Genomic DNA, 12,764 nt, shown 5'->3' with positions numbered 1-12,764 from the left:
ATTATTTTGTTTAAAATTACATTTTTTTTTTTTTTTTTTAATATTTAGTAAAAATTATAATAAATCTACAATTTTCAATGAATGTGAAAACATTAAGAAATTTTGAATATTATGAATGAGTTTGATTATATAAATTTAAAAAATAATAATAATAGCAATACTTAAATTTCGTATATTTTTATATATTATTTGCTCATACAAAACTAATTTGCTTTTATTTTAAATATATATATATTTTTTTATATCTACATAATTTCTTAAATACTTTGTATGCCCATCATTTGCATACTTAAACTTTCCTTTAGCTAAACCAAAAATAAATATATATTATTGAACTTTCAAATTGCTATAGCCGATACCCAATACGTGATGCCCTATATCTCAGCCCCGTGCCCAACTCTGTTTTGGGGTCTACGTCTACTGAGGCTACTCTTTGACTTGCGTCTAATTTCTTGGAGTTGCCTTTCGGTTTGTGGTGCTCTGCTCTCGAGCTGCGCAGAGACGCCACCAAAAACGCCGAATGTCGTGCCACGTTCTCTGTGCCATCCACCCCGCGCCGCCGTCGCCAACCCCCTGCCACCCACAGCTGCGGCACTGCGGCACTGCTCCACAATCTGCAGCCGTCGCCCGTTGTCGTTTAAATCGTACCACCACGGGCGACATAAAAATAATGAAGTGTGCGGGTGTGGTCGACTCGCTCTTAACTTGGCCCGGCTGACTGTCTCTCAGTCTGTCCGTCTGTCCGTCTGTCCGTCCGTCTGTCTGACTGTCAGCTCTGGCTGTGGTCTGGCCTGGCCAGGTCTGCTGCTCCGGGGCTGACTGGCGATCTGTTTCGACTGTTGCCAAAGACGTCGAAGCCAACGAGACGTTTGCAGATTGCTGAATCGTGTTTAGCCCAGCGGTGCGCTTTGCCATCAAACCCAATAAACATTTGCTACACCACTTAGAACTAGCTGCAACTACTGTGTGCAAATGCTCCGCTAGACTAAATACAATTTTTCCTTTCGAGTGTTTCAATTTTCGGTATGAGATACAAATGTCTTAATATATTTGAATATAAATTTATGAATATAATACATATGTGCCAAAAATAATTAAAAGATTTTAATAAATGAAATGAATCATGAAATACTGTATTTTAATATCTTACTTATCAAATATACAAGTCTACAAAAATGTCTTCATTAATCAAATACTCTGTGAAGTCCCACGAGCACTTTACTGTAAAATATGAATAAATTTTTTAAAATATTGCCAATAATATAAGCCCTATGCAATGTAGATTCTTGATTCAAAGATGAACAGATCTCTAAACTTTTAGAATACTCCTTGAACTAAAAGGAATTTTGAACACAAAGTCAGCTTAAATTTATCTATTATTTTCTTAATTAATAGAATTCACCGATTCTATATAATAACTATATTCACAATAGCATGATTATTTTCAGAGCACCTAGTCTTACCACCTACTCTCTGTTCACTTTAGGAACTTGTCTAAAAATATGTTCGCTGTGTTATTTGCCCACTAGTTGACGTACACACACGCCCAACAACAGCTAGAAATATAACGGTATCCAAGGTTGTGCTACGCTTAAAATGTAATTGTTCGACTTAAAGAGCTGCAGCAACAATAACAACAACAACAACAGCAACAACAACAACGGCAACAAGAACAACTGTAACGACAAGTTTTGGCTCAGACTCTAATCAAAAGACGCAAGCGAAATACCAGTCGAAAGGCAGTCGCAGCTACCCACCTATAAAAGCTCCATGTGCATAGCAGCCGCAGCAGCAGCAGATACAGATACAGATACATTTGCATCTATATGGCCCATGCACATGCCATGGACATACGAATAGGCAAACACACACACACACACACACACACACACACACACATCAACACCAACACCAACATGACACAAGAGCCAAGCGCAAGACAAGCGCCGCACTCGCTGATTTGACTGACTTTGAGCTCTATGCGGGAAATTTTCACTTGAATATTCGACACACTTACGAGCCGAGGCGACTGGAGCCGGCGCACAGCTGGACGCCTTGGCGCAGGACTGTGTGACGGTCGGGCGGACTTGATTTTTTGTTTCGCGCATACCCTGTAATAGCTTAGAATGGGTGCAAAAAGTGCATGAGCATGTAGTGCAAAGTGTGGGGCTGGCAGGATCAACAATTGAGTCAAGCTAGAGATCTATATTTAGATGCTTTCGACAACTTGCCGTAGAATAGAGTCTAGGACTTCCTAGTACGTTGCCTGCATGAAGCAAGATTCGACTTCCAGATATTTATTGTCATGTCATCGTTAAGATTTTAGTAAGTGGTAATCTTATATATGTGATCAGGATCAATAGTCAATTCGATAAGTCCATAAAAACTTCTTTTTGATATACTGAATTTGTATACAATAATTTATAATATAATCGATAAGTGCTTAAATATAGATATATTTGATATGATAAATTTGTCTAAAATGTCCTAGCATCGCAATATGTATACATAATCGAAGAGTAAACATAATAGACAGCCCCACAGGGTAACTTCCCGTCGAGCCCCCTCGACTAGATCACTCTTACTGGTATCGCTTTTTTTCAGGGAGGGGCAACGTGGCAATTCTGGAGGCTATGCATCATCATCAACAGCATGGCAGCATGTTGCAACAATATGCAAGCGCTCTGCATGCATAAAATATTATGCAACACGAGGCACACAACAACAGACATCAGACAGCAGACAGCAGACACAGCAGACAAAACAGACCAGACGACACTTGGCTCTGCTTTGCTGTCTATTTCACAGCTGTTGTTGCTGCTGCTGCTGCTGCTGCTGCTGTTGTTGTTGTTGCTGCTGTTGCCTGGCTGTTGACAGCATTTAGGTCTAATTGAATTGCCATTGCCTGTTCAAATGTTACGTCGTAATCCTGGCTTCAAGAACGCTTTGCTCCCATTTAAGCAAAGCCCATAAATCTGCAGCAGGCAGCAGCAGCCGCAGCATGAATTATGGCAAAGAGTTGGGGCTGAGGTAGGCGCGCACACCGACCAGTGTTGCGAAATGCGCCAAGTAGCGCCAAGAAATCTTGAAAATAATAAAATGACTAGTGCCAGGGCACGATCAAGACCAAGTGCTGCTGCTGCGGCTGCTGTTGTTGCTTCCACAGCAACTGTTGCCGCTGCTGCTTCTGCTGCTGCTGCTGCTGGCTTAATAACAATAACAATGGAGCTGCTCGGCAGTTAAGATCGGTCGCCTTCACAGTAGTCAGCATTGGGGCGTCTGCAGTTCAACGTTCAAGTGGCATAGTACGCCCTAGAAAAATGAATTGATTCGATTGTTGCGACGGCTGCTGCTGCTGCTGCTGCGGCTCACTGGGCCAAGCTAGGCTCAATTCTTTTTGTATTTTTCATCGCGGCTGCGGCTCATTGTTTGCAACTTTTTTCTTCTATCTGCACAAATCAGAGTCACCCGCGCCCTCAAAGCAACCAACGGAGAAAAAAGCGAACTAAGAACTTTGCAAACGTGTTGAACCTGCTGCTCAATGCTCGTTCAAGGCTTCAAATAAATGGCTAACTTATTGATGGATCTATGCAATCTATGCATCTTTCATATGAGATCTTTGGGCTTATCTTCCATCTTATTTGAATAATCTATTGGCCACAATCTCAATTATATTTGTGATCTGCTAAGACACTTAAGAAGTTAGTTAGGAATGTCTACTTCGATAAATTTCTGGTCTCTATTAAACTCCCTGTGCACATGATAAACGAAGAATTAAGTCCCTAGCTTCAAGATGAAGAACATAGTGACAAAAAGTTATAGACAGTTACAGCTAACAAGATAGAAGATATCCTCACTGAGTAAAGTACACAAGAAAAGATTAGAAGATCAAATCTTACACGAATTTTTCAGAGGACTAAGAACATAATTTCATGCCTCAACAAGCCCATATACCCGCCTTCACTATTTTAACGAGCATTGAAATATACTAAAAACTGATGATACAATCGCGTTTTTGACTTTGAAAAGTCAGCAGCAGCAGCAGCAGCAGCAGTAATAGCAATAGCAACAGCAACAGCAATTGGCAACAGCAACAACTGGCAACAGCAACTGCTGCAGCCACAGCAGTTCGACTGATCCATTGTTCAATAGTCGTCGCTGCTCGACTGATTGTTATTGTTTATGAGAGCTGCACTCGAAACAAATTTTGTGGCACTTGCAACATTTTTATTTACAGCATCTTTTTTTCATTTCTGGGGTCGGGGATTTCGTTAACAACAGAAGAAATCATCGTAGCCGGGCTTCAGTTGTAGCTGATACTGGCCAAACTTGGGCATCTCGTTACCCTTCAGTGACTCCTCCTCCAGCCAGGACATCATCTCCTGCAGCTTATCCTGTGTGCCCTCCAGTTCACCGCTCACCGCATATCCACATTGGGTGGTGGTCATATAGCCGCGCACGTTCAACTCGGTGGCCTTTAGGGCGACACGTGGCATCAGAGCCTTGATATCGGATAGGTACAGCTTGTAGGATACCCTATAGACAGCAACCGGTTCGCTCAGCTCAAATTGCATCGACATTTTTGTGGGAGTATTGACCAATTATTATCCAAGAGCTAATTGAACTGTTTCTCAGATTGGTATTGAAATAGCTTAGAGTAAATACATACGTAAATATATATACACTGATATATGTATATGCATATGTATATATAGTTATAAATGTATATAGATATTTCAATACCAACCCAAAACACTCTGATGGGAAATCAAGTGACTACTACGAGTTTCCCATTGATTGTGACAGAAGTTTAACAGAAGTTATTCAACACTGTTTTGGTTCATTTTACAAACTGAAATTCAGCCAACTTTGATTACATAACATATTCAATTTTACTACATTTTTCCACAAGGTCTTAAGCTCATATTGCATTGAATTTTCAAATCAATATAGCTGTGAAATTAATTTCTCAACGTTTGTGAGCTTTACCTCGGAAAATCTTCCATTTCAAGGCATTCAAAAGACGACTAAACAACTTAAGCAATATACAAATTCAATCGAATCTCTAATAATTCAGAAGAATTTATATATATTACGAAAAATTTAGAGAAATCCCCACAAACTCCGAATAATTCAGAAAAATTCCGACTTTCATAAGAAATGGAAATGGATCTGATTAAGTCATCCTTCTCATTCAATAGCGCAGTCTATCTGAGATTGGTCGCTAGTCGCATGCTGTCAGAGCGAAGCGAATGCGATGATTCCAAAATCAATATTGATGATAACTCCAGTTCAGTTACCGATCCCGAAGCCGGCCTTTGCTTCTGTATGTGCAAGCTGTGTCGGGATCGCAGGAAGACGGCTATTAACAAGGATACCATTTTTCATGTGGAATTCCAGTTGCACAAACTGCGTGCCAGCGATGAATATATCCCATCTATTCTGATCAGTCAATGCCGAGCTATGGGGCTCAATGGCTATGTTATCTTCACATATGAACGCGAAGATTGCTCGGGCGTTGTCGAGGGATCGATCAAGCGCATAAACGAATTCAAGAGTTGGGTGCATACACTGAACGATCACATACCCCAACCGATGTCGGAGAACATCTATTTCTCCTGGTTCCTAATCACCAGGCCAGCTCTATTGCAGCCAGAGTTCGATGAGCGCATCACTCCACCATATGTAACAAGCAAAATGGTATCAGGCGATTCCAGCGACGAGTAACTCGAACGAGTTTTTCTCGCAGTGCAGTGCAGCTGACTCGTGCTGCCAACAGCATGTACCCATTGTTCAACACTGTTTCGGTTGGGTCTCAATCTCTTAATTAAATATGCGACTAACTGGCACCCGAAGCAACAAATTTATATATATATAAATATCTCGACAAAGCTCAAGTCGAACTCAAAGATCGTCGTTTAGTGTCGAAATTGTGCAAGTTTTTGATTTTTCCTGCTGCTGTTTTGCTGACGTTGTTGTTTATGTATCTTTTGTTATTGTTATTATTGTAATTGTTGTTGTTGTTGTTGTAGTAATCACACAGCTTGCGAACAAGAAATTAAATCAGCCAAGGTTATCTGGCATTAATAAGCCCCCTTGGTTTTCGGCTTACATTAACTTGACTCGTAGCTCGAGCTGCCTTTTTGGCGTCTACTCAATTATTAAATTTGCAATTTCCGTGGCCTGAACTTTTGGGTCAGTAGACTGATTTAAATCAAAGCAATAATTGTGCAAAAAAAAAAACAAAAGCAAAAAACAACAAAATATAGATACAGAAGTAGAAGAAATATTGGAAATACAGAACCACAACAAAACTGGCGATAAAATTTGACAAATGCTCAGTGGGGCAAACCCCACAGCGGATGTGGCCAAAGTTTAAAGTGCCTTGGGTGAGGCACCGTCTCCAGCTGCACACACACACACACACACACACACACACACACAGGCACACACGCACACAGCAGAGTCGCTGAGCTAAGTGGCTTTTCATGACATTTTATTGACACTTCCCTCCTCCCAGATGGGGGAAGACCTGTTTTCTTTCGAGCTATTCGGTTTCGGTTTCGGTTTTCTCACTCGACTTAACACATTTGACGAAGATGTCTATGCCAGAAATGACGTGTCATCAATGGAGCTTAGGCACCCACATAGAGATGTACCCAACACACACACACACGCTCACTGAGATCCAAAAAAAGCACTTGATAAGGCTCAAAAATACTCGCTCGTAATAAGCCTGACATTTGTGAGAGTGAGAGGGAAGGAGAGCGAGAGAGGAAGATGGAGATGGAGAAGGCGACAGATCCACTTGGAGGTAGTCTTCGATGTTTTGTTGTGTAGGCGTCTGACAAAAAAAAAATAAAATAATAATAATTAAAAATCATTTGAAATGCGGAAATGTTACCAAGAGCTTAATGCCAGCCATGTTAGACAAATATATCAGATTACTTGTTTTGGTTACTTCAAAAATAGAAGAGGAAAAAAATATATTACAGAAATAGAAAAGAAAACAAACAGAAACGAAGTCGAGGGCAGATCAACAGATCAGACGGATCAGCAGATCGGGTCGAGTAGGCAGATGACCAGCGAACACGATTTCATTGAACGATTCGCTCCTATGAATAATGGATTGCCATAACGAGAATTCGTAATAAAAAGAGAGAGATGAAAAGCTTTAAAATTTTAAATATATTTATATATGTATGTATGTGTGCGAAAAATAGATTAATAATATTTACAAATGCTAATAGTCAAAATAATCATAGTATAGCAAGAGGTAGCATTGATGGAAGCGAAGCAATAAAGTGAACGAGAATGAGATGGTAAGACAAATATATAGAAAGCGAACCAGACAGAGAGAAATAGATAGATACATAATAAGATATAAGATACGGAAAACAGGGACATAAGGGATATAGAAAGAGAGGTAAATATAGATAGACAATCAGAGAGAGACAGACATAGGCACCCAGAGAGAGAAATAGAAAGATACTCAGAGAGAGAGAGGGAGAGAGAGAGGGAGAGAGAGAGAGAGCGAGAGAGAGAATAACATACAGAATGAAACGAGGAGAGAGATAGAGAAAGAGGAAAATACAGACACATTGAGACAAAAAGATGAAGAGAGAGAAAGAGATGGAGAGTGAAAGAAAGAGAGAGAGAGAGAGAGAGAGAGTCATGTGATAGAGACAGAAAAAGTTAAGTTAAGCATCAGAGAGAGATATGGACCGAAAAAGAAATACAGATAGACAAAAAAAAAGACAGATATACAGAGAAAGTCAGGCAGATAGAAATATGAAAAAAGCTAGCTCAATTTATGTTTCCGATTCTGACCAAATCATAAATTTGTTGTAACCTTACACATCTTTCTTCCTGTTACACTGATTTCATATCTAAAAATATTAGCTCATTTTCTAATAAATCTGATTGCATCAGCTATCAGCAATGTCGTCTGATTCACTATTAAAATATAAACTTGGCATTCAATGTTAACTGTTAATTAGGCAACATTAAATAAGTGTTACTAATAGTTAAGAACAGTTAATTAACAGTAGATTACATATTCCGTACGCTGCAACAACGACCTCTATGAGTAGACCAGTGTACTATTAGTCGAGTATACCCCGGCGCACCCTAGACTGCGCCACAGCCTGATGAATAATGTTTGAAAAACTATTTCCATTTTGGCGTTTGCTTTAACTCAAATTCCAATAATTAAATCCCAGTAGATGCATGAAATAATAATAGCTGCCGCCACAGAAGCCTTTTTCGCCAACTAATATTTAATAAACCACTAAAACAAAAACCATTTTCAGACACCAGGCAGCTAAGGGGCAAATGCAACAGCGCAGCTCGAGTTGCGCTCGGACTCCGACTCACTTAGTTGGGCAGCTCCTAAACGTTGCACAGAAGGTCAGACCCCGCACGTTTCATGGCTCGAAGCGCACCTATCGTATAATTAGAAACGAACGACAACACAGCCATCTCTACATGTGTATGTGCATTTGTGTGTGTGTGTGGGTGTGTGAGAGCTCAAGTGTGCAAGTGTGTGTGTGTGTGCGCCTGAATGTGTGTGGCCTGGCTCTGACGAGCGTGTACGCAGCGCTTAAATGAGCCAATTGCAGAACGTTTAGCGTGATACATAAGAGAGCGAGAAGCATATATATGTACATACATATATGTACATATATAAATACAGAGTATGCGAGTATATTGGAAGTAGATGAAAAATAGTAGATCAAATAAAACGAAATGAAAAGGAAAACTGTGAGCAACATTAAAATACATTGAAATATATATACACTAATTGATATAGAGTAAAAGTCGAGCTAGAATCATAGAATCATGCAATGATAAATTATAATCATAATAATTTAAGTATTAAGCCAGTAAAAGATTTTTATTATAGAGAACTATGTATTACAGGGTAAAAAATAACTTCTAAGCTATGCCGCAAAGCAGAGCACTCATAATATTTATTAATATTGTGGTAAGAGATTAATTATTATGATTTATAAAATACACAAGAAGTATCGAAAAAGTTTAAAAATATGCTGGTAAAGTTTCGTATCGGTGGGACTTACTTTAGGTATACCAAAATGTCTTTTTCTTGTATTGAAAATACAGCTAAGACTATAAAAGCCTGAGCTAGGAATTAGGAATTATATATATATATATATATATATATATATATATATATATATATACACTTACATATATATATATATATATTGCCCACTTTGGTTTATAAATAGTATATCGTATATATATATATATATATATATATATATATATATATATATATATATATATATATATATATATATATATACATATATTATATATGTATTTAGCTAGGGGGCACTGACAGCCGAACGGCTGTAGCTGAGACGACAAGAGCGAATCGCTTGGCATATGCTGATGGAGTTTGTCGTAGGCGATGCTGGGCAGTCGTACGCGCACTCGGCTCGAGTCCGCGACAAGCTCAGCGCAGCTCAGCTCAGCTCAGTTATATCAATTTGAAGCCCAGCCGCACCCCGCAGAGGCCCCCGCCACCCCACAGTCTCACTGAGTGGCTCGTTCTCTCGCTGCTGCGCTCGCGCATTGCCGGCCCCATGCAAAGTTTGTTTGAAGGCGCGCGTCGCTGATACGTCCGACATATGTATGTATATGTATATACACAGAGACACCGCTACACACACACACATGCGCATACATATGCTCACTTTCGATGTATTTCATTTTTTCTTTCGTTTTCATTCGCTGCGCGATTTGAAAACGTTTAAATAACAAGCAACAACAACAACAACAACAACAGCTTCAACTGGCGGGCGGGTCTTCTGCGCGCACACACAAAACCCAACAAAACTTTACGAGCTTTTTATTATTTTTTTCTTCTGCTTCTTCTTTCGTTATGCTTTTGTTTTTGTTTTTGCTTTTCGCTTTGAGCCAATTATGTGCAGCAGCTGCCGTTAAGGGTGGGCGCGCTCGGGCAGCGAGAAGTGCTAAAGCTCTGCTAAACGTTGTCGTTGCTGCTGCTGCTGCTGCTGTTGTTGTTGTTGTTGCTGCTGGAGCTGTTGTTGCCGGCCATTGCTGTTGCTCTCGCTCGTGCTGCTGTTTCTCTCAATTTTGTTTTTCATTTTGCGCATAAATTTATCAAATTCCTCTTGTTTATTTGCATGCGCTGTCATTATTGTTGTTGTTATTGGCCATTTAGTAAAAGCCTTTAAACCATACACTAAACGTTTTTAAAAAGTGCTAGTATTGTTGCTATTGTTGTTGTTGCTGTTTGTCTGGCTAATTGTATTGAACATATCAATTTGAATGGCATCGCTTGTTTATGGGCATTGCGAGTCTCGTTTATGTTAATTTTCATCCACTGCTCGCGACGTATTTAAATATTCGTTTAAAAATATATATATTTCAGGAAATCTATAACTAAGCCTAGTTGAACATTATTTATAGTGACTCGACCCCGATCTTGAGCATTTTTAGCAAATAGAAAGGTTGAGAAATTCGCAGCTTGGAATGGAAACCGCTTGTACTGAAATTATTACAGACTCATAAAACTCACTCGAGATCTATGGGCAGTAGAAACATAAAGCGAAGGAATGAGCCACGTTAAAACACTTGGAGCAATTTAAGAAAAACTTAAGAATAATAAAAGTTGCAATAATAATGGCAATGAACATGTGCCTTTGAGCCTTAGAAAATTTTACAAGCTTTTTTGGCATTGCTATGAAAATAAAAAAAAAAAATAAATGAATAAAAAAATGGTATGCAAATAAAAAAATAAGTAAAAAGATCCTAAGACATAAAATAATATATGATTAAAATAAAACTAAGTTTTTTATTAATGTATTAGATTATTCACATTGAAAAAATTAAACTAAAAAATTAATAAGTATTGATAATTAAAAAAATAAAATAATAAAATACATAAATTATTATTCAGGTGAAAAAAATATAAATAAAAATCAACAATGTTTATGTATATTATTTATATAAATATTTTTATTTTAAAGTTTTCAAATATCATCTATGGATTTTCTCATCCTAACTTCTTTATCATGCGCAGATTGTTTCAAATTTAAATAAAAGTAATTTGTTTATTTATTCTACCAAACAGATATACGGTCTATATGATCTTTAGTTTTAAACCTTAACACTAAAATACAAAATTTTAATTAAAGTTTTCAGTAGTTTGGGGACTCATTAGGAGGCGAGCGATACATCTATTGTGGGATTGGGTATTGCAACTCATTGCACATATCAGCATCTTGCCACTTAAGCATTATCAGGCCATCAATCAGTGCAAGCCAACAAGATGCTTCCTTGCCACATGCCACATGCCACACAACAGCAACAGCAACAACAACAACAACAACAACGGCAACAGCAACAAAAAGCCATTAACTTAAAATGGGATAGAAGAAGAAGAAAAAAATAGTTGTGAACTCATTGACTCAAATAAATAAGAGGCACGCGGCCGAGCTGCCACAGAGGAGAGGCAGAGCCGCTGAGCGGCAGAGCGGCAGAGCGGCAGAGAGGGGCACGAGATCATCAGTAACAATAACAACAGCAACAGCTAGAGCAACAGTTGCCGTTGCTGCCACAACAAACAGCTACAATAATAGAGGAGCCGCGATTTGCAAATCTGTGCCATAAGCTGCCACAAGTGTCGGATGATGCTGGAGGACGATGCGAGTCTCTGTCAGCCATAAAAAAAAAAAACACAAAAAAGAAAAAAAATCGGACAAACGATCGTTGGTGCTGTTGTAACCTGGGTACCTGTTGCAGTTGTTTGGCTGCAGTTGCAGTTAGCCTTCATCGCGTAACGGTACAATTTCTACAAGGGAATGTGCTTTCATTTTGAAGTGTTGCAGCCATTGGACTTGGACTTGGACTTGGACTTGCGGCTCATTCAAAAATCTAAACAAGCAGCAGAGAGGCGACCGCTACTGTTAGACAGCATGTTGCATGCAACAAGCAGCGGCAAGGCAGCTAGGCAGTAGGCAACAGGCAGCAGGCAGCAGGCAGCTGGCAGTTAGTCACTTCACAAAGTCATTTTTGATTTGATCGATTTCGTGCAACACAGCCACAGAAGCTCGGTAGAAGCCACATGACATGGTCTTGAACATGGCCAGGAACAGCCTTAGAAGTAGGACAGCCAAATGCCTGCCACACAAACCCTTCTCCCATTTGCAGCACACATACACACACACACACTCTCTCACATATGTGTGTGTCGTATGTTAATCGCCATCAGCAAACTGTTGCCGAGTGAAAGACGTAGTTGAACTTTCCATTCTCCATGTCAGTTAAGACTTATCTTAAGCTGCTGCTTAATTATTGTACGAGCCCTGGACTTGGACATATCCAACTGGCCAGCAGCAGCAATAGAAGCGACAGCAACGTTCCCCCATCGTTGCTGTTGCCGCCGCGAGCTTCATACGGCGACTGCGGCCAAGCGCAACTAGACGCGCTCACTTTTGTTTGTTTTGTTTGTGTTTTGTACTTTATGTACGGTATCTGGCTTGCTTTTCGTGTGGAACGCATGTGGAACGTCTAGCTTCGGGTCTTTGGCGGCTTCGTGTCGCTGCGACTCGTGCTGGGGCGGAAGATCTCCACCCAGTTTCGGATGCAATTGGAATGCTGTTCAGCGCCGACTGCGCAGCGACTGCGTATTTTCATTGAGTAAAAAAACGGTTGGCGCAGCTGTGCAGGATGCACGCGACTGCCTCATTTACCGTTTTGTTGTTTTGTCT

At 39.7% G+C, this 12,764-nt stretch overlaps 1 protein-coding gene across 1 annotated transcript; it reads right to left on the bottom strand.

Annotated features, from left to right (window-relative positions):
- Positions 1–4,205: 4,205 nt before the first annotated feature.
- LOC115564645 (uncharacterized) lies at positions 4,206–4,845 on the bottom strand. Its single transcript, XM_030389213.2, has one exon. The coding sequence runs from the start codon at positions 4,578–4,580 to the stop codon at positions 4,272–4,274; it is 309 nt and encodes a 102-aa protein (XP_030245073.1). The 5' UTR covers positions 4,581–4,845; the 3' UTR covers positions 4,206–4,271.
- Positions 4,846–12,764: the final 7,919 nt, after the last annotated feature.

The sequence above is a fragment of the Drosophila navojoa genome, chromosome 3 (assembly GCF_054131105.1).
Source record: "Drosophila navojoa isolate 15081-1374.11 chromosome 3, UAZ_NAV_1.0, whole genome shotgun sequence".
Lineage (NCBI taxonomy): Eukaryota > Metazoa > Arthropoda > Insecta > Diptera > Drosophilidae > Drosophila > Drosophila navojoa.
Note: the sequence above shows the minus strand (reverse complement) of the source record. Positions and strands in the feature narration are given on the sequence as shown.